This window comes from Strigops habroptila, chromosome 2 (genome assembly GCF_004027225.2).
Source record: "Strigops habroptila isolate Jane chromosome 2, bStrHab1.2.pri, whole genome shotgun sequence".
Lineage (NCBI taxonomy): Eukaryota > Metazoa > Chordata > Aves > Psittaciformes > Psittacidae > Strigops > Strigops habroptila.
Window position 1 is genome coordinate 15738492 of NC_044278.2, and position 23477 is coordinate 15761968.

The 23477-nt window shown below is 37.6% G+C and overlaps 1 protein-coding gene across 1 annotated transcript; it reads right to left on the reverse strand.

Moving 5' to 3' along the window:
* Window positions 1-601: 601 nt before the first annotated feature.
* Window positions 602-23194, reverse strand: LOC115601606 (suppressor of tumorigenicity 14 protein-like). The gene is made up of 17 exons (XM_030471854.1): window positions 22866-23194; window positions 22386-22554; window positions 21620-21744; window positions 20726-20793; window positions 19565-19746; window positions 19430-19468; window positions 18460-18679; window positions 15542-15681; window positions 14023-14120; window positions 12884-12996; window positions 11850-11983; window positions 8686-8793; window positions 7469-7588; window positions 6667-6850; window positions 5945-6216; window positions 4264-4400; window positions 602-2047 (listed from the first exon to the last, which is right to left on the reverse strand). Exons 1-17 carry the CDS (start codon window positions 22944-22946, stop codon window positions 1889-1891), a joined length of 2349 nt encoding a protein of 782 aa, XP_030327714.1. The 5' UTR covers window positions 22947-23194; the 3' UTR covers window positions 602-1888.
* Window positions 23195-23477: the final 283 nt, after the last annotated feature.

The window sequence follows — 23477 nt, forward strand, 5'->3', positions numbered from 1 at the left end:
TAGGAAGTCAAGAACTGATCTGAACTTTCTGACCTAGGCTTTTATCTAAAACAGAACAGCAAGAAAACTGTTTTCTTCCATAATGAAGACATCTCTGGTTTCAATATAAGGAAAAGAAACTTATGCCCTTAAATGCACACTTCAGTAAACAGGCAAGTTAGTCTCAGCTTTACAAAAAGAGGAACCTCCAAGTTAACAAATGTAGTTCTGATTGCACCTGGGGAATTAGAGTTGCAGTGGCACAATCAAATAAATAAATCATAGCCACTTGCATTTTTAGCAGGTGTTTATTAAAAAGAGGTGAATGCTATTAAAGCTATTAAAGACACTAAGCCCTCTAAAATATAGGCTTTGAGTATAGTTTATGTAGCAAGTTTGACACAACCAGGGGTGGGTGGAATGCCTAAATGCTAGGGCAAGGGAAAGAAGGAAAAGCAGTATCAGTGTTAGAAATGGGAATCTCACTGCATGCAGATTACAATGCTAGCTCATTGCAGTGTTTTTCCCACATGCTGCTGTGATGGATCTAAAACTAAACAAGGATCACACATTTATGTACAGTAGAAGTGTGCTGTGTGGACAGCAATGATGGGTATTCAAATTGCCAAATTTTGATTTTATTTATTTTTCTAAAATACATTAAAGATGAATATTCAACACTTCCAAATACTGAGCACAATTCTAAGACCATCAAGACAGAACTTTTATTAAATTCAATACCAGTATTCCTAAGTCACATAAACAGCTTTGGTAACCTTAAATCATCTTGATTTGGGATGATCTGCTCATCAGGACATTATGATTATCAAAGCTAGATTTACTGCTAGGGTTAAAGGAGTGTGGCTGTCATTTCTTCTTCCACTTTCTTTGATACCAGAGATGCATACAACCACATAAATACCTTTTCCTTTCATTTCCATTTCAATGTAGTCTGACCATGTGGGCACAGCCCAGGAAGAGATATAAAACAAAAATCCTGGCCCTGAAATTCTGCTTGCTGCAGACCAAGGACATCAGGAAAATTAGTGTGAACTCATCAAAAGCATGCTAAAGATTCACAAAGCATGAAGGAGACAGAGCTTCAGAAATACACTTGTAACTTATTGAAAATGTCAGACCCTACGGCTATGTTCAAATTGTACAGATAATGTAAGAAAGCACCTCAGTTTCCTTTTATTTAATTAACTAAAACTGAGTATTTCTTTCCTATTATTTAAACATCATCACAAAGAACCTAAATGATGCTCTTCGAGTTCTTGAGTGAAAATTTCTTGCATCCTAACATCTGGCATTTTTAGGAAAACACAGGAGAAAGCCCAAGAATTACAGCCCAGAAGGTAGAGTCATGCAGTGGTAGCATAACTAGAGAATTAATTGATCTCAGCTTTGCATACTATACTGATTATAATATTTGTATTTTCAAGAAATAAGAAATAATAATTTACGTTTAGAATCCTGTAACACCAAAGGTAATATATATGAGTTGAGTGTATATGGGATGTGGCCATGAGTATCCAGATATGTGTATGTGGAAACATATATGGATAAAAAGACAGCAAGGGAGATGGAAAGAGGGGAGAAGATTTGCAGAAGAGAGATTTGGCTCTATTTTGTTACAGATGCTAATACATCTTTTTTCATTTTTATGGCAGTGCTGTTTCTGCTGCTGGGGATAAGAAAGATGAATCCATAAGGAATCTGAAGTTGCTCTGAATCTGAATAGTTACTGCTAGGTGAACAACAAATTATAATTTCTTCATTAAGAAAGTGTGTGTTCTTTCACGAAGAAACAGTCAATGGCATTTCATGTTATATCATCAGAGTGTAATATACTACTTTAGAAAGCAGCTTTCATATGGGAGATGATCTGCATTTTCTCTTTGGCACATCAGTTTGTATTCTGACGAATCCAGTCATAAACTGCTGTCACCTTAGTGTATACACCAGGACGATTGCGACGAGCACATCCTTCACCCCAGCTCACAATACCAGCAAGGTACCATCGATTTCCCTTTCCTGTGCAGGCCAAGGGACCTCCAGAATCTCCCTAAAAGGAAGGGAGTTCAACCATTAGTGCATGCACACATACACACACGCGCGCACGCGCGCACACACACACACACACACAGAGAGAACTGTAACAAAGGTTAGGTTATTCAAAGACAATAAATTCCTTCCCCTCTTTCTCAAATTAAAATTTAATATTAGAATCCTATTTCTGGATAGAGTGTACCCAGCTAGATGTCAAATTTATTTAATTTATTTTAACATATGGAAGTAGCACACTGAAGGATATAAAACAATGGCAAGAAGTAGTTTTTAAAAATACTCATTGCTAATGTCTCATTACAAGATTCATGAAGTGTCTGATCACAGGTCGAATGGGGAGAAAAGACAATAGGGATGGAAAGCAGGAATTCTGCTACCATTTGACCATAAATTGTTCACAGGTTGAAGGCAGAACCCTTATACCGTGTGTTAAATGGAAACAGAAAGATACCACACACACCCAACCAAACAGAAAAAAAAAAAACCCAAAAAAAAAACCAACAAAAAACCACCACTAACAAAAAAACCCAGGCACAATTAAGTGTTATCAGCAGTTTCATAGTCAAGACTGTGTCTACATACACGAAGAAGAGGAATGAACAAAGACCAAGGAACGTGCAAATAAAAACTGGCTTCTCAAAGGGAACATGCAGCTCTGTAGAGCAATGTAGAAACGTAAAAATTGCCATTTAGTTCAGTTCACAGGATCAAACTTCATTTGGGCTCACAAATTCTTTGTGCCCTTCATTGTTTTAACCTTGTATGCTTTCTGTAAACACACCCATTCACAGAACTCTGAGCACTTATGAACGCAGCTCATCTCTGTAGCTTTTCCTGATGCATACAGAGCAGTCTGCAGTCTCCAAGCTGACCTTGGGGTGTTGCTGGGGTTTTGTTTACTTGGAGCTAAAACATGGAAGAGGTCAGAAGAAAGCCGTGTACCAAGAAAATGAGTAACAATAGAAAGCCTTCATCACCTAACCAAACAAAATTATGTAGAAATAAGAAAAGAAGCCACAACAGTTCTTCCCCTCTCTCAGGCTGATGTCATACTGGCAATTCTGATAATCCAAAAGGCTGATCTCAAAGTGACTTGAGATAGGAAGCTATGTAGTCTGGCCAATTTCACGGCTAGTTCTGAAAGACCGAAAGGGCTGTATGCTGGTGGAGAGAGGAAGGATCCTAAAAAGAGAAGCCAAGATCAAAGAACGTCCTAGAGTGATAAGAAAACAGAGTCTGAAAGAGTAAATATTTTATTTCTCACCGCAAGTATTACATGCAAGTATTACATGCTCTAAAGATGAAAGGTGTTTGGAAGCCTCACGTAACCTGTGCAATACTTGCACTCCTTACATGTCTGTGAAGAAATGAAACAAGTCAGGATTCCCACAAGTCTGGAACTATAGCAAAATGGTTTCAGGGTGTTTTGGGGATTTCCTGAACTGCCAAAATTATTTCTCTCTAGCACTGCACAGGAAATAATACTAGTGACGGAAAATAGCAAAGATGCAAACTAAGAACTTAAAGACAGAGGGCCAGCATGCTATATCTCAGACACAGCATATTATGTTGGAAGCTGGATTGACCAGTATGGTATATAGCCATATTGGTTAAAATGTCCATATAAACAATCAAGGGCATTTCTTAAGCAACACATCTTTTGGAAGAACATCACACCTCTAACCCAACATCTTTTAGCAAAACAAGTCCAAAGTCTAAAGTTATAGACAAACTGCACATAAAGTTAAGGAATAAAAAAAAAGTACTGAATTAAAGCTTAGAGACTCAGGAAGATTCTGCATATAGTCTATTGTGTATAAAGAGGTTTTACCCATTACAAGCTATGATGTTGCAAAAATTATTCTATTGCATTAAAATGGTAAAATGTGTATATTACATAAAAATTCTGTCAAATTCCACAGTCTAAGATCAGTAACACATTTCTCTCCCTTTACACAGTAACTGGTATAATAACCATGTCTGTAATTTTGCAAAGTAATCTTTCTCAAGAGGTTCAAAGCTAATCTAATTTCCTTCCTTATTTTGGATACCCTTTAATTGCCATGTTAAATTAACCACGCACACTCAAGACATCTCACTTTACTACCAATGAAAAAAACCCCAAACAACAAACTGCAAACAACTCGCAGCTCTGAACAGTTTTCCAATGAAAGCAAATATTCTTTTGTGGTTTTTCTACAAGTTCTAGATTACCTGGCATGCATCAACACCACCATTAAGATTCCCAGCACACAGCATACGTGATGTGATAAGATCATCATACAGCTTGTTGCAAACACTTCGGTTGATTAGTCTCACTTGAGCTTCCTGCAGTGTTTTGGCAAGATGACCTAGAAAAAATAAAAACAGTATTGCTGAGGTTAAGGAGGTACAGATTTCTAACAGAGATACCACCTCAAACAGAAGAGAATTACTCCAAGTTCAAAATCTACCCAGCTGATGACAGAAGAGTAATTCTTCCCCCCCCTTCGATTGCTGCCTGCCCTCAGCTTTTGAAAGCTGTTTTCTACACTACCCTATAGACAGAGGTTCTCCATCCACTACCTTTCCATTTCCTTAGTCTTTATCCTTATGAGCTTGTTCTGCCAAAAAGTAGTAAAAAATTAGTAGTATAGTATAAGATTCTACACAGTGTGACTGTTTCTGAATGCCAGTTCAAATTACGCTCAAAGCTTTTTGTTGTTATTTACGTTATGGTTGTTATCCAAACATTGTCCAAGTCCTACTAAATGAAATTTCTACATTCTTTTCTATCCTCTCACTTCTATTGAAGGAGCTGAGGAATGAAGCTAAGAGGGGAACAATAAATAATTTTAAAACATCAAGCCTGTTAGTCACAAGTGATTTTAAGAGCTTAATTCTGTACTACAGTATTGGTGTAAGGTGTCATCGTGAATTGAATATCCTCAGTAATGTTTTAGACCAACAGTGAGCATAACCTTTTCAATACCTCATTCAGCTCTGAGGATGGGTTGGAAATGAAACAGGTAAGATAGAAAAATACATTAGGTTTTTTTAACATGCCATTATATTGACTTTTAAATATTACCTACATCATTTGTTAAAAAGCAAGGCATTGTAAGAAGGCATCAATTATAAAGCCATTTGTACTTCATTAGGCTATTACTTTATTATCTAGATTTAATACTTTTTTTTAAAGGTGTAGTAAGAAAGCCAGAATCACCATAGCATATGGCTTCTGATCAAACATGAGGAACTAGCTCGCAGCACAATTGTGGGGACCACTGCAATTCTGAGGAGGTAAACCCAGATTTCAAAGCTGGCTTCTGTTAAATGCTGAGACAGGGCCAAGATCCTGTGAGCTCCTCCACCTCCCCTCTCCAACTGTTTGCTTTTTTCCTGCCTCTCCACTGCAGCATGCCGCTCCAAGCTGCAGAGAGGCAAAACTCTTCATGGGACATACATTAAATTGCTTTTGGTTAAGACAAAACAAAAAAATCTTACACAATACTTCTGCACTTATTGCTGTTCATGGCCTCATACCCTGAAACACAGTCTCAGAGACAATTTCTTTCTCTGCAATAATTGCAATCAGTTTTCTTTAGCTGCAAGGTTGCTTATGACCTGTTCACCAGATAAAATGAGCCATTATCATGAAAATAGGCACATTTTAGTAGACCTGTGGTCATTTGTTTTTCAATGGTCTGTGACACCTGAGTACTTATAGTAGTCATTTATCACCTGCCACCCAAGCAAACATTCAGAACTGACAGTAGCTAAGGGGACATTTTATAGCTTTTTATAGACCTACTAAGTAAACCAAAGGTATTTTTGTTACAACTGTAAGTATTTCATTGCCAGAGTTTAACACTAAGCCAAACTTGCAAGAAGTAAATCCAGGAAATGAACATACTATTTTCTTTTATGGCTCCCCAGCCAGTTACATAGCAGATAGATCCATAAACAAATACTCTAGAGGTGCTGGGTAAACAAATGGGCTGTACCAGCTCACTGAAGAATACAGGAGTCTCCATTTCCAACAGGGCAATGTCATAGTCTGAGGTGGAGTGGTCATACTGTGGGTGGACAACAATCCTTTTGATTGATCTCATAGCTATACGATTGCTCTTTTCAGTAATAGTATGTAAGGCCATATATGCTCTCCATCCCGAAGGAACAGAGTATCTGTAAAGAGAATGTTTTCAGAATGTCCCATTACAAAGTAACGTGGTGTCAGTTCACTCCCTTTTATCCGATTTTCAGTATTTGATGAAATTCAACAAAACCAAAATGGGTGGAGTAGAAAGATAGATGTACTATAGTGTCCGTCTCCTAAAATATTAAGTAATGTTTTTACTTACTATTTTGAAAATACTATTTTCCTGGAGCTATAAGACCAATTCCTTGCAATACGCTATGCTTTGAAAGTCGGAAAAGCTGACTCCTTGCCGCAATGTCTTTTCAATTTACACTACCTAAACAGAGCACTGGTGAGTTTAACACTCCACTTATCGATAAACAGTACTCTTCTTGGGAGAAAGACCATAGCTTGTACTGAGAAAATCCCTGCCTTCTTAAAAAAATGGCGTTCACCCCAAATCTAACTCTATGACAGTATAACTAACTTCCTCATACCTCACAGACTCAGAATCCAGGAAGCAATGGGCAGCAGATACGAGCCACCTATTGGAAATAAGAGATGCACCACACACATGGCCATGTGCTCCCATCTGCAAACTTGCTTGCCAAGGCCACTTTCCAGATCTTGCATCTTCACCTCCAACAATTCTGTTTTTCTTAAGCTGGTGTCTTCCACAAGCTAATAGAAATAATTTAATAAAATCTTAACAAAAACCACAAGGTCCTTTCACTTTATTATGCTTAATACATGAACTTTTATCCATACACCTCAAAGCTGTTGGAAAAAGAAGTATTTTCTTGCTGTGCAGTTGCTAAAAAGGCAAGCATACTTGCCCATTTTCACTGAATAAGCAGGTCATGAATAAACCCATCATTACCTATCCTCCCTTACAGCTTTTTGAAGAGGTTACTAACTCAAAAAGATATTTAAGCACAGTTCTAAGCTGGGTTGTTTCCAAAAATTGATTTCAATAAAATCTCATATCTTCTCCCTCCTTACATATACAGCTCCTTGGCTACATTTCATTGAGCAAAAAACAAACACCAAGACCTACCAGTTTACCCTGGAAGAGTGCATTGCTGGAAATAAGTCATCATAAAGAGACTGGATCAGTGAATTTAAAATGAAAGAGTGCAAAATTCAAGACAGACATTTTCATACAGATGTTACCAGGAGATTAATTTTTTTAATTCACATCTGATTTAATCAAGTCTTACTCCAGTAATGCTTGACCACAGCACACATTCCTGGCTCAGTTTCCCAAAGTCATTAATTTTTAAACAAACGTTAGCACACCACAGTTCATTTCATCAGATCCATCTGCACAGTCTCTTTTCCCATCACATTCAGGATTTGGTTTCAGCAAGCATTTTCCATTGAGGCATTTGTATGCATAAGGGGAGCAACTTTCGTAGGCTGAAATAAGAGAGAGAAGACAGTGTCACATGTTTGGAGCCATGGTTTCAAATGATAAAAAAAAACCTTGCATGTTCAACCTGTGTGGTAAAATTTGTTCAAAGCTACATATTCCAGTCGGCTTGAAGTCATAGGCTGTACTGGTGTAAACTAGTCCCTCTATAGAGGGGGGAAAGAGGGAATGTTCCACTTTGATTAATAATCACACTAATTTTGGTCTCCACTGTTCGTGGGGAAAAAGACCGAAGAGCCTCCAGCTGTTCTCACTCCATTTCACTTAACTCTAAACTGACCAAGCTAAGCTTGTTTTAGCTTCACCAGCCCTACTGGCATTACAAATTATAAATCTTTACAGCAGATGTCATCTAGAAGTCAACCTTTTTGTTTTAAAGTAAAAGTCGAGAAAATTGTGGAAGAGCTTTATACCTGCCTCCAATAAATTTTTGGCTAAGGATTATACAGTTTAACTATGTGGGAATCCTGACAAATCTCAGCAATAGGCTTCTATTACTATCATTCCTATTGCCAGTTTTTCACAGTGACCTATAAACAGTGGAAGGGATTTATTTATTTTTCCAACAAACAAGGACATGCCCCTGGCTAGCTCAAGGACCTAAGATTCAAGTCAAGGCAAAAATTACAAGGCAAAATGCAACAGGTCACTAGGGAGACATTAGTAGTACCAGCAACGCCTGTAACCATGGTGGATCTACAGTAAAAGAGACTATGCATGTGACAAAGGGCAGAAGTCCCAAAGCTATGTCTCTCTCTCTTACATTATTTGATACTGATCTGGCTGTTGTTCAGAGAAAGTGCTCTTCTAACAGAATCACCAGCAAGCTGTGGTTAGGTCATCTAACTAAAATCACTGTTAGCTTGGGTTTTGCTTCATTAATTTCTTGTCTAGACTCTCCTAAGAACTAGTTATACTCTGCTTGGGGTTTTGTTGTTGTTTTTTTTTCACCACTATTATGAAACTTGTACTTTGTGCTATGAAAAAAGGTATATAGAAATACTACATTTATCCATAAAAATAAGCATATTCCTGCTTCTGCTTTCCACCATCTTTTGGAAAATAGCTAAAAGTATATACTTACAGCAGTTGTTTTCATCACTGTCCTCCCCACAGCTGTCATCATCTTTACAAGTCTTATACGGGTGCTTACACTTCCCATCACCACAGTTAAACTGTTCTGGATTGCAACCTGAAGAAGAAAAGTCTGTAAATGTTTTATAAGCACAATAGCTGGCTAGCAGCCATATGCTACACTCTTTACCAGAGGTCACCTTTATGTTACTGTGCCATCTCTGCCAGACATTAGTTTACCTTGGTTTTGATAGCCTCCAGTGACAGAGAGCCTTATTGCATTACCTAACTTGTGCTGCGCTCTCTAACCTTGGATTACCTTCTGGTCAAACTTTCTGGCAGCTCTTCATTGCTCCCTATCTTCTTTGGTGTTCAGTGCGCAGTCTGATACAGTACTCTAGCTGAAGCCTTCCCTCTGGTAACTGGGAAGATCTAGTGCGGCACTTTAAAAAAATGCCAACAAACCCAAGCAACAAAACACCAAACAAACACAAAACACAGAGAATTGTTTAACTCTGTGACTTTCAAATTAGCTTTTGAGCTACTGTCACCCCCCAGCCATTTTTCAGCTGAAAAAGCAACTTAAGGAATCCACATGTGTGTTTGATTACTTCAGTTCAGTTCTTGTCTTTATTGAATGGAATATAATTTTCTCAATATACATTCTCCAGCTTGTCAGGATCATCTGTAAATACATCCCTCTCACATACATCCCTCTTTCTATGATGTGGCACTTTTCCTATTTCACAAGAATCTTCTCTAATTTATCACTTGGATCACTAACAAAAATATGAGATGTCTTAGAACAGACACTGGCAGAATGACAATAATAATATGCTTCCATTTTGGTAGAGTCATTGGCAATCATGATGTGGAAACAGCTTTGTATATTTTTTTCTCACAGTGCTTCCTTTACTTACTGATAAGTTTGTCACACAAAACAGTGTCAAAGTACAACTTCTGCTCTATTTATCTTCTCACAGCAGAGAACTAAAACAAAGTAAAAACCTTCATGCTGGTTTTTAATACCTATTTCACTGTTTACAAATAGTTTTCTTTGACTACTTGTTGTCTCTTTTTTTTTTTTTTGGAAGCTTAACTTGTAAAGATCAGTGTAAAATTCCCTTTCTGTTTTTTTCTATTCTCCCACCCTTTAAAGAAACATATTACTCAGCCTCTTCTCCAGGCTTTTAGATCTTCGCTCACATCCTTCACGTGATCTTAAAGATAGTCGCCAATATTTTAGAGGTCATTCCAGCAGTCTCTAAACTTCCTGGAAGAAACTGTTTACAGGAGAACACAAACGAGAAATAGTTGCCCTACCACAGTCTAAGTCATCACTACCATCTGAGCGGCCTTTCCAGCTTTAAGACTGATTGCTTGAAAGAATGCATGTTCTATCTGCACATCTAAAGACAAGCCAGAAAAATAAGAAATTAATGGCACTGGAAACACTGTTGCAGTCTAAATGCATTAACACAGAACTGTACCATGAAGAAATATTAAAATAGCTATTAAAAAACAAAACTAGGCGTCATTTTTAAACACATTTGTCCCATTTTTATTTAATCAGTTCCAATCTGGAGTCATTTAGTCCTCCTCACTGCCTTGCATGTGATGCTGGTGGGAGGAAAGCAGACACTACACAGCCAGCACTAGCTCAAAGCAGGAGTCTCTCTAGTGTTCTTTTCTGAAGTTATTCAGCTGATGGTTGGCATTTGCTTTCCAGTTCAACTCAGAGCAGTGCCTGTGATTTTTAATAATTGTGCTTTGGTAGGCTTTCAACAATGGGAAGAATCTAATCTGAAGTGGGTGACTGCACGTACTAAAGATGTGGGAGAAAATTATTCCCCTCCACCCTCCCTTACTATTGCTACATGCAAGGCTATTGTGGAAGACCAGTGCTCTCAATACCTTCTGCTCTCTCAGATAGCCCTCCACAAATGCCTTTACTGTATCAACTTGATACTGACACATCACAGCTAGTCTATGCCTCCTGGTGGGTCTTAATACAGGTCCTTAAGTTTGTGACTAAGGATTAATTATATGACTTTGTGTCACCTCATTGCTGGCTCAGTGTTAGAAATGGAGCAGAGCACAGAGAAAGTAAAGGCTTGTACGTGCTATAAAGACTGGGGATTTTCTCTATTAAAAAAAAGGGGGGGCAAAAAAAAAGGTATTTTTAGGCTTTCACTCATCTCTGAACTGTTTTTGAGGCAGTAAGCACAGTAACAATAGGACACAGCATAGTTTGTAACGTTTTCCATTAGAAAGAGACACAAGTTTGTAGAAAAAGAAATCCCTGAAAATGAGTCCTATAGAATGACTGACTACAGAATCTGCCACTTATTTCTAATGAAAGGCATGAAGCAAGAATCTATTCTAGAGATTTTAATACATAAATACTTCTAAGTCAGCAACGAACAGAACTATACTCAGTCCAGCTGAGAATCTGAAGAGGTTTCACAAACTGAACTGATCTCTTGAAAAGCACAGAGAACTTTAGCTACCTAGATGTTAATTGGTTAAAGGAAAGAGAAGGCATTTGCACTTAATATATTGCAGATATATCTTTTCTAAGAAATATCACAAATAAATATGTGTATCTCCTGAAAATCCCTCTTCCACCTTCTGGAAGTGCCCTCAAAAAATCTAGCACTTATCCAAAAGTGCACAGACTGGAGAGTCAGGAAAGGGGTGTAAGAAACCCAATCATATCTCTGCAACACCTGCTAGCAAGGGGTCCTCACTGGCTCTCAGTGAAAACTCAAATAGTTTGTCTAAATCTAGAAGCTGATCCAGAGCATGCCGAGTTGTGATTTTAAAAAGAAGACAAACTATTCATTGTTAACTCCTCTTGGCAGAAGAGTCACGCTTAGAGGCTCTCTGCTGTGCTATTTTCATGTTGCAGCTTGGCTATTTTAAGATGTTAGCAAAATGGCAAATAATTAGATCCAGAGAAATTGAGAAATTTTACTTCCCATTTTACAGAAGTGTTGTGAAAACCTAATTTTGTACATTTATATGTTCAATTAGATACATAACAGAATTTTAAACATTTGTCTCTTGCAATTAGGTTAAGAGAAAAAGGCAGGTTGATTTCTATGTGGTTGGTCTGTCAAGGTTTCTCGAAGGTTTCTCCTTAAAAAATAAAGTACATGCTTATTCACTTACGGTCTGTGTGACTGAAGGCTTTGTATTCAATATAAAACCCTCTGTGGGTAACCAGTTCATCAGAATGGAACTTGATTGCAACAGAATAGCCATATTCTCTGTTTCTGTTGTTTTCAGGAAGAGCTTTGCAGTATCTAGCAAAGCAAATGTGAGAGTAATCAATTTCTAAACCAAATTGACCATTGAAATACAGCTACCTCTCCTTTTAATGAAGGGTACCAATGCCAAAAGCTTTAAAATAATAACGATCAGCTATCTTTTAGTGTTAAAAAGATCACAACAGAAGAATTAGAAAGCCTACTTACAAATGTCTTCCACTCCACAACTTTTCTAGGACTAGCAGACTTTGAAACAAAATACAGCAAGATGACCCATGTCAGAATCTACCTTAGAAATACAAACCACTTTGAAGCATGTTTGATCTCAGATTTCGCCTTTAGGTTTGCAAACCCAAAGGCTACAAATCCAGTAATAGAATATGGAATCATACAGCCCAATCCAAGAGCTGCTGCTGGTTTCAATATTCTCTGAATAGTGTTTTTTGAGTTTGGTGTTTGCTGTTTGTTTGGGTTTTTGGGAGGCATGGGTTTTTTTGTTTTATTTTAAGCACATACATTGCAGTTCATCTTATTTACAGAAAAAAATGTGATCACTGAAGAGTAAGTAGCATAGAAAATGAAACTTCAGATGACACAAGCTCTTCCCCCATGTCAAGACCATTGTCAGGAATTTACGGTTCAACTGCAACTGCATAAAATCCCAGTTTTCTATGTTATTGCTCTTAAGGGGAACAACAAAGTAAGTGCCTGACACTGTAGAAAAAGCAGGATGCTTAAATTAACATAGTGACAAATTTTCAGTATTAGGGCAGGATGAAGAACCTTTCTTCTGAAATTCAGTGGAAGCACCCCAATTTTTGTTGAAATTTATCTCTCTGCACTGGAAGTGGCAAGACATTTTTTTCTTCAGTACAGTATGTTGCTCAGAACATTGAAGTGCAAATTAATATGTCAGAAAATAGTGTATTTACTCACCTAACCCCATCAATTTCTAACCAGTCTTTATCACATTTACTGGACCCTGGAGACTTCTCTTGAATTTGTATTATGAGGATTTTTAATGAGATCTTGTAGCCAGGCAGCGGTGCCTGAAAATCAAAGGATGAAGATCCTGACACACACATTCAAAAATGAAAAGGCCTGTGCTTCTAAGATGGTAAATCTTATTTTACTTATTATTGGATTGAAAATACTGCATTTTTATTATGCAAATCATCACCTTTGAAGAACCAAAATACTTCTCTATTTTACACATGTATAGGAATCTTTTTAGATCCAAATTCTTTGGCCAGACTGTGCCAGATAAAGGAGTGTAAGCCTTCCTGCAGTCAGCACAAAGCACAATATTTGAGGTTCATGCTATGTTTGTACTGCCACGTGTTCCAGTAGGTTAAGTAAGAGATTTAAGATATCTATGGCAGCTGGTCGTTCAATGGCATTAGCTATAACCTCTTTGCTTTAGAAAGCCTTTTTCTTCCCTTTCCTGCATATAGGTGAGAGTTTTATGCTACAAGCTGCTAATAATTTTCGTTGAGCAGGTGAAAGGTAGAGACTTTTACCAACTCATAGACACGAAGAGCATCCTTTTCCAAGGAAAGTCAAAAAAAGTAGTTAAATGCTTAATGGAGCAACAGATAAACATACCAGGAAGTTTGTGGAAATCATGAGCAGTTTCTAAGTCCAGCCAAAGGGCTTTCTGGAAAGCCAGAGCTGAATTTATGAGCTGGAGAAGGTCCTGTTTCTGCAGACTTCAGGGAAATACAGTGTGATAGCCATCATATGAGGCATGATTTACATGACCATTTTTGTTTCTTTCTGACATAGTAGCAAAGCCCTGATTACTAGCGATTTTCTCTGGCTGCTAGGAGTTGTCATTTTACCCATCACTTTGTTTCTGTTATGAATGAATACTCAAGCTTTTGGAAGCTGGCAATGACTCCTTCCCATACCTGGCACTTGTACATAAGACAGGAAAAAAAACGGGTGCCTGAGAAGAAGTCAGGTGCAGTAGTCTTAGTATGGTTGTCCTCCATTTCACCCACAACAAAAGCTGTTTCTCTCAATTTTATATCACATAAAGCAAAGTCATCACTAGAAGAGTTCTCAGCACTTACTCTGATGATCCAGCTGCAGTCAATGTTTGGTGGGTAGTAACTTGGGTAATAAGGGGAACTCAGTGTCCCATTCCAGGAAATATGATGACCACCACACACTGGGAGAGAAAGACAACAGCAAGGAACAAAGAGTTATCTCAGCTGGGCTAAAGTGCAGAGCCTACTTCACTTGCTAGGACCTCCTCTTTGTACAGAAACAGAAACGTCAGTTGTGACAGTATTACAGTATTAATACTGTATTTTGCCTGTATTAACAGAAAATCATGTAACTTCCACTTCCCTGTCATACTGTCATTCTCTTATTTTTGGATCAAATTACAATAAAAGATAAATACAAAACATCTCTGACTGAAGGTTTGGTTTTGGTTTTTGTTTTTGTTTAAAAAAACCCTTCTTTTGTGGTAGGTGGAAGAAGCAATGAAATGTGGACACAACAGACCTCCTCCTTCCAATTTACTTCTGACCTTTCTGTTGACTTTTTCAAAAATTAAAAAGCAATCAGCCCAAAGTAAAACCTCTGATTTATTTCATATGAACCAGGGAGTGTGTGTGTCTGTCAGTTCTCAGTCTGAAAATTCATGCCACATTTGAACAATATCTCTGAGGTTTTGTTTTCTATCAAGATCTCTTTTACATAACCAGTCTTCAGTGCCTTTGGTTCCCTTTAGGTTACAGAGTAAATGCAAACATGAATATAACAGAAAATAAGACAACTTTGAAAACAGCAAAATTTTGTGACAAATGCTGAGCTACACATCATTTGGAGTGCCAATCCTCAGAACAATGAAACAATTTTAATTTGTAATGTGCATGGGATAAGCATTTGCCTAAGCAGAGACAGAAGCTTTATCTGCTATAATTTGTTCCACAAGTTAAAAAATAGTCACTTGATTGACAAAATTCTTTCACTTAGACCTCACCAAATAACTGTGGCAAAGTTTTCGCTTAAAAAGCTCCCATACCTCCTGTAAAATACTACAATTTATTGTTATTCAAAATATTTCACTAATCACCCAGAACTCCTGCAAAATTCATAGTACTCCATAGTTTGGAATACACTGCTTGGGTCTTGAATACACTTTTCTTAACTGCATATGTACACTGTACGTGTACAGTTAACTACACTGAACCGTGCTTTCAGAAAAGGATCAAAGACATATTAGAAACATTTGCTTTTGTTTTCCATTTTCATTAAAAGCACATCCCTGAGCTGGGATGGATTGCCAAAACTGATAGAAGTGCTGCTCTGTCACTGAGGCTATCTAGCATTGCCTAGACCTATAATGCCTGTAGTGCTATCTGGCTGGCTGCTCTGCTGCCATTGCTCAGTGTTACTGTGTAGTAAGAGTAATGTCTGGACATTTTTTTAAGTGGATCAGAATGATAATTCCGTGACTTACATGCCGTCATTCCCTCTCCCCAAATATGCTCAGGCAATATCAACTTTTTTTTGTTTTTTAGAGGCAACAAAAGGAATAAGTGTGCTTACATCAGATGCTTGTTTCCATTAGTTACTTACTGATTTTAGGAACAGCTTGAAAGTGAGCTTTTAAAATGCTGCTTTCTTCTCTTCGGTCCAGTGAAAAGGTAAGCAACATTACATTACTTGACGAAGTTAAACGTACAACAGGAGGAGTCCAGGCCCCAGGTCCACACCATCTGAAATATTCCAAAAATTGCATCAAAAACCCCAACCAAAGAAAACATTTCCCACATTCCAGTCATTTTTGCTGAGAAACTGGGCAGAGGTAACACTCATCTGGTCATCTGTTGTTTCAGAAGCATTCCACTGGCTACCACTTCCTTTTTAATATTTCACCCAATTGATAGTACACAAGACACTAGTTTCCTGGCACTGAGGCTTAGTCACTCTGGGTGAAAATCACAGACGTTCTTGCCTAACAGGTGCCCTGGAATTTTCCAACCTGTAGAAGCATCAAAAAGGCAGTGTCAGATTATTTTACTTCAGCAGTTATAGTGACACTGAGAAGTAATTGGTAGCACTGAAAAGGCAACAAGTGCCAGTGCAGCAGTGTTGAGCAATATCTATGCAATAGAGAACAAGTCCAAAGCATTTACAGTCTATTAGCATTCAGCTTGGTTTCACACCACAAATGATGTCACGCAAGATGTGAAGCCCCACGCATGGCAACTATTTCTTCTTATTCTTCTTCTGTTGTTTAAATAATAATGAGCTAATTTATATCCCGAACCTTGAAAACTAACTACCATTTGTAATTTGAGATGCTCTTTCTTGCATCTGTAAATTCACCTTTATATTTATTCCATTTTGAAATCCACAGTATATTTTGGATTTCTTTTAATAAAATTACAAATCTATGTGGGAAAAAAAAAATAAAAATCTAAGTTTTCTCTTTTTCTATGCATAGCAAATGAAAGCAATTAAAATTAGATCTCACGATAGCAGAGTATTTCCATCATATCGCTGTATCAGATTATTGGACATCACCAAGATCCAGAGAAACAGCATTAAAATAATTTTTCTAACTTTAAACTGAAAATAGTCATGTTTGGCTTTAGCTAATTATTCCCTGCTCCCATTTCATGTGAGACACTAGACAATAGATCTGTGATTTGTCTCTTTCACAGACATTATTAAAGACCTTTTATCATAATACCTGTAAAATCCTTTACAAAATTACAATTTGAGTCCCCTCTGCACTGCCATGTTGAAGCCTTTCAGCATCTTTATATGCTACCCAGTTGACAGCCTGGCTTTCCTTGTAGCTGTACCTCTTGTCACAATATCATCAAAATAATAAGGCAAGCACATATGAGAAGAGTTGTCCACATGAAATGTCTACTTTTACAGTACATCTCACAATCTCAGCTCACTCACTCTTTAGTACTAATTTGTCACTGAACAAATCTATTGCTGCAGTTTACAGAAACTGGTGAGAACTATTTTAGTCACTATGTGTGATCGTAGACCTGAACATCAGGGAATAATGGCTATAACACAGTAAGTCCTGGCTGTCATGAATGTTGGAAATGATATTATTACTTCTACTGCATCTGTACAAAGTATGTCACTAGCTGCGTGTAGCTAAAGTAGAAAATTGATAAGCATATGCAAAACCACACATAGCTAAGGTGGCAACAAAAGTAACCAAAAAAAGTCAACTTTTTTGGAGGTACCATTAGGCTTTTAACAGAATTTAAATCATCAGATTCTGTTCTGGTTCTTTGATAGGCAGACATCAATGCACATTCTTGAGCTTTCTGTCTCACAGCTTACTGCATTGATGTTCTCTGAACATGTTACATCATACACCTGTATTGGTTTTGCTAGCTTCCAGGTGCTTTCATGCACATGGCCAATATTTCTGGTTCCTAAAAAGCAGAGCCATTGCTAATAATGTGCAACAGATTAACCGTCCCATAATCAGCAGCAGAGCAGATGTAGCCCATCATCAGGAACAGGATTCTCTGTGCTATGCTATGGGTCTGAGACTAACTACTTACAAAACCCCTATGTTCACTTCCATGGCTGGCCGCCTGACAGTCCACCAACAGTGACAAGCTCTTGCTTCTTGTTACATAAGGAGAGAAATAAATCTGTTACCTTCTCAAGTAAGTAAAAGTACTACTAAATCAGTGCGTTTCAGACACTCCTAACTGAACCTGCATGCTCAGCTAGCCTCTTCCTGAAAGTTCTTTAAAATAAATGATAAAAAAATATTCCCCCTTGAAACCATTTAACCTCAGGTTCTAAAACTTACTTATTTATTTTGTTAATGAAGACAAGTTCATGGTGGATAACATGTCCATACATGAGATTTTACTGTGGAAAATGAGAGCCATGTGGCTACTGAAGGTTAAATATCATCTGATCTCACTTATGCAAATGGACTACACAGCAACTCTGAGAATGGAGCCTTCCACAGACACAATACCCCTGTTGTGATTAGGGATTTGGCTACGACTGGACTGCTATAAAAGAAGTCTATTATTTTCTAAAAGTAATAGAATACTGAAAAAAAAAAAAAAGTATCTTTTTGAGTTACAACATTATGAAATAAAAACTATTAAAGATTAATCATAATATAGAATAAAACCCACAGAAATTCATAACAGGCTTCCCAGGGAAGTGGTCACTTCCCTGTTGGAGTTCAAGTTGCATCTGGACAATGGTCTTAGTCACATTGTTTAGTTTTAGGCAATCCTGTGAGGTTTAGGGAGTTGGACTTGATCCTTATAGGTCCTTTCCAACTCAAGATATCCCATTATTCTACTTCACTGGGGGAAGGAGGGATAATACAGAAGATCTTGTTATTGCCGTATGCGAGATTTTTAATTAAGTTGTACTTGGAGTCGTACATTTTGGAAGCCTGTTTAATATCAATTTGATAACACTACGGTTTCAGAGAGTTTCTGTACAGCTCAATAAAACATCTTTTCTCTGTACTATCATACCTTGTAATGATCTTGTTCTGCAGAGGAAGAAGGAAATCATATGCTGATAAATGGTGTGATGCACAGCTCTCTGGAGTGACACCATGCAAAGTGATAACTACCAGTCTCACCACATAGTTAGAAGGAACTCGAAGCCTCCATTGATAAAAAGACTTTTTGGGATTCATCAGAGTTAGAGTCCTGTTGTTACCTGGCTTGGCATACAGGTCAAAGGATACAGCTGTACAGAAAAAAGCTAGATCAGTGGCTGAAAAACTGTGAAGTTGAAAAATAAATTATTAAGTAAAATATCAGAATAGGTGGCAACAATTGCCTACCCACACTTCTTGACTAACATTTTTTTTATCCTTTGCAACTCTGTCCCCTTTTCCCTACCAGGCTGCATCATCATCTCCTGCTCTGGCCAGGGAAGTACAACGTCTCACCACCAGCAGCTCATCACACTCTCAGCAAGCAGGAGGGGACTTGGCTGCAGCTGCTACATCTCTTCTTGAAACCTATGGCTGCCTTTGCCATTTTCTCTTCACTTCTCTCCATGCAATGAGAACACTAAGTATGTGAAGTCAGTCTCAAGGTGTGCTTGATATGGAGAAATCGGGCAAAGTCAATTAAAGCGCTATGGTACTTGACTGGTCACTAACTATGTACAACCAAAATTAGCTAGCCACAAAGCAAATAAATTATGTGTAATTTTGTATAATAGCTTTTTAAAAGATGCCAAGTAAAGGAGCCACACCTCATTGCAATTCAGCGGGAACTATTAAGTTTCAACCATTCTAGTCAGAACATGAGAACAAAAGCTGTAAAGTATTTTCACCCGAGCTTTTATTTGGAACACAGGCCAGGGAGATCTCTGGTCTAGTTTTCTTTGCAGGCCCTACAGATACAAGAATAACTGGGAAACTGCCATTTTTCTGTTACAGGATTTTTTCCCCCAAAGTGATATCAGTTGGGATTGAAGCATCATTACCTGATTTTAGCATCACATCATATTCTGTGGAATCTGAAACTGAAATTTAATAACTATCAGCCACACAAGCCAAAGACACAAACAGGAGAAAGAAAAATAGGCAGAATAGGTATTAAATGACAGGTACATTGTTACCAAAAAGCTCCACTGTAACAAGATCAAAATCTTCCTCCCCAGAAGAACTGAACATGTGAGCTGCTTGTTTACCACTGATTTCCTTTTGTTCCAATAGGGTTAATTTTTTAAAAGAAGCAACCACATCTTGTGGTGCCCAGAATGTATTCCAGCAGTAAGCTCGAAGTCCAGACTCTCCTTCACTGTGGAGGGAAAAAAGTGCATTATAAATAGACTCTAATTAGTATTTTGGACATGCTTTCCACTGGTCTGCATTTTTGGCTTGCACGGTTTCATAGCCATTTGAACTGCTGTGCAAAGAATTGCAGCTGAACATGGTGGCAAAAAGCTCTTTTGTTTGACAATTGTTTTTTCTATATAGTAGAAATACTTTGGAAATATGCTGCTTAAACAGTTACACACTGACACTGAAAACTACACCTCACAGCAAAACCTTGCAATATTTTTTATGGAATTGGGTGTTTCCATCCTTGATGTATAATTATACACTTTTAAGATCATGTTACATATACATCTTACATATACATCTGCTGTATATATGCTGTATATATATGACAATATAATTTTATGCTCGTACATACATTTCACATAATTCTTGTTGAAATAGACAATCTGTATGTGTACATATGCAAAGTGTTACTGAAGTGATAAAAAGAGACAGTCCATCACACTCCTTTTAAAATTACTGAACTTACAGAAGTTTTCAGAGACTACCAAAACAATAGTAGCTCAGTGTGTTCACATTTCTCACCAGGAGCTTAAGTAGAGTGCCCTGCCTAAAATTATACTTCTAATTTTTGTTTTGAGAGGTTAAAAAGGAACTTAATTTAAATAGAAAATACCAAGACAAGATTCTGCAAGTGGTCAAGGAAATGAATCGTAATTTCAAAAATCAAAATCAAAACTAGATAAACAACCTACAAAGAAATCTATAAGCCAAGGAACAATTGATCAGACTTAGTTTCTCTCACTCATTCCATAGGGCAATACAGAATTCATGCTATTACCTTAGCTCTTAGCCCACACACTTAAGTGCATTTCTGAATTTTTCATTCTCTGTTGTAGAGATCTGCAATGTTCTTCCAGATAACTCATTTAAAATATTTAAAATATTGCAACTGAATACGTCAAATGTATACCATATGCAGGAACAGTACCCACCTGAAAGCAGCCACTACAGACTTCAAGTAATACTTTCCCAAGAAGGAAGATTCATATGTTTCTGCAAACTGTTAAGCAATAGTAAAAGAAAATGTTAAGCGTTACATTTTAGTGTCAATATCATTTCCTATGCTACAAAGTATGTTTTTTCCTCCTTTCCTCTTCCTCACCTCCCATATTACAAGCACTACCTGTAATTTTCACATAACGTGTCATACAAATCAGAAATGTGCATTCGTTTCTACCAAAACCAAAACCAAAACCTTTTGAGATACACAACATTTCAAGACCATTGAGACAGCTCTTGAAAATCAGCCATCAAAAAGAAGCCTTTATGAATACCTTTATATTTTTGTTTCAGTTTTTGAATTTCTAGCATATAATCTGGGCATGAGCAGTTTGTATTAGCTCTGCACAAAGCAGCTTTGAGATGCCGTACTAGCTTTTTTGGGAAGTACAGGCGAACAGAGAACTGCTTAGCGTTTAAGACTGTTGTTCACATGTACCCAGGAAAGAGTATTGATCTCACAAATAGGAAGCATTGTTGTGGGGAATAAGGGAAGGCAAAACCAAAAGTTAAACATTGAATTGGAGATAGATTAAAAAAAACCCAAAAACCAAAAACCGATCAAACCAGAAAACACACTCTAAATTCCTGAAGAAGAATTTGTCCATAACCTCGAAACCCCCAGGTTTTATTACCTAGGTATTAAAACCCCCAGCTCTCTAGCTACATTCCTAAAACTGTACACCATCTAGGCACATTCTAGCTTTAAATCTACTATTTTGAAGGAAAAAAACCCGCATATGACTGACCGGAGTATTCTCCTTATTCCTAGTCTGATTCTGTAATAAATGTTTTCAAGTTATTGTTATACTTATGTGGGAACTTACATAATTTTGGATTGCTTCTGCTTGCAGGAGAAATTTCTGTGACTTTGGATCATTGAGGTCACTTGTGTAAGTCACATTAGGAATTTCTACACTTCCACCAATATAAATAAAGGAGAAAGCTGGAGCTGAGAAAAAAGGATAAAAAAATTAGCACAGCTAATAACATTATGAAAAAACTTCCAGAACAAGAGGCTTGAAGAAACATGTATTTGTCCTTGGCATCTGTAGGTATTAGTTCTTAAAAGAAACTTCCAATAATAGCCGAAGTGCTAAGTCAGTCCCAAGGAGAGGAATGAGGTACAGGTTCAGACAGGCATTTCTACTGGGAAACTTCAAGTGTTAAACTTTCATTTACTGCAGCGCTCTCCTCCTGAAGAGATATGTTTTTTAATGGCTATATATTGAGATCTGGGAAGGAGCGTACATAACGTACCTACCCGTTCTGTTTGGAAAAAGTGAATAAAAGATAGACAGTTAATTCCTATCTGTTCTTGGGAAAGACGACAGTTATGACAATGGTATTCACAAGCAGAGACAAAAAAAGTTTAGAGATAAAATACATACCTTTGTTATTCTTGTGCAAATACCATCAGTTAATTATTGTGCATTTTGCTGCTTTAGCAAAGACATTAAGGAGAAGGGAAGGTGAGTAGTTTATACACACATTATGTGCATAGCTGTTTCAAGCAGAGCTTTTCCATAGTAATCGTTAACACAGTGCAAAAATACCCATCCCATCCAGATCATGGTGGGGAGTAACACTTACAGAATGAGTAGTGCAGGACTAATATGGTTACTGTAACTATTAAAAAAACTATAGGTAATATTCCTAGAAGCCATCTCCTCCAGAAACACGACCTCGTCCGTCTGAAGAAACAGTACTTCTGACACAAGCCTTCTTGGTAGGCTGGGCAATAGCGGATATGCGGACTTTCCTAGAGAAAGACACAGGAAGGTATCAGTAAGATAACAAAAGAAGAGCTATTGTACAGTATATTTACCTTTATAGTTTTTTAAAGAGGTTTAAATTGAGATAATATATCATGTTATCAGCTCTGTCACACATAAAACCCACATTGCTACTTGTTTGCGGCATGCGTTTCAAGCTATGTAAACAAGGGGAAAAACCATTATCGCTTTGGTTAGGAGCAATTTGCATACGGAGAGCAGAGGTGAATACACACCAGAGTAGGCAGAGAGATCATTTATTGTGTTCCTACTGTAAAGCTTAGCTGGTGTCTCTTACCTGCCCTGCAGTCTGCTCGGAGCTGTGTGGAGCTGGTATGCTGTACACAGAAACCCGGTTGGAGCGGAAAGCTCCTATCATGATGCCTTGACAAATGCCTTTTGACTAACCTAATAACAGAACCCTAAATGAACCTCATTTCTTCAACATAACCCAGAATATCGTGCTCCTCTCCCTACTATGCACACCAGGCTTCTCTCATTTCACCTTTGCCATACTACTTGAAGCTGGAGCCGGCTGATCTGCAAGCAAAGAAGGCAGGGAGGAGAATTTACCACCACTGTAACTCTTTGTTTTCCTAACTGGCTAAGTCGGATATGGATCAAATATATATTCAAAACAGACCTGTTACTTTTTTTAGAAGTACAAGAGTAGGAAATAATTTGTGACACAATGCAAAGGACATGCAAGCAATTTACAGACAAAAAGTTCCAGAGGAAGGTAAACACGGAAACTTCTGATGAAAACGTGATGGAATCCACAGAAATATATATGACAGAAGAAATACACGATTTCACAGACCACCTGAATTTTACAGCCACAAGCCAGTACCACAGAATAAACATAATTGTAAAGCAATTCATGTTCACATTTCTGGTTTGAAATTAAAAA

Coding starts and splice junctions, on each gene's coding strand:
- LOC115601606 (XM_030471854.1), bottom strand. CDS start 22,946: ATGATAGGAGCTTTCCGCTCCAACCGGGTTTCTGTGTACAGCATACCA. Junction 19,747..20,725: donor TCTGTAGTGGCTGCTTTCAG/GTGGGTACTGTT, acceptor TTCCCTCCACAG/TGAAGGAGAGTCTGGACTTC. Junction 2,048..4,263: donor GTGGTGTTGATGCATGCCAG/GTAATCTAGAAC, acceptor CCTTCCTTTTAG/GGAGATTCTGGAGGTCCCTT.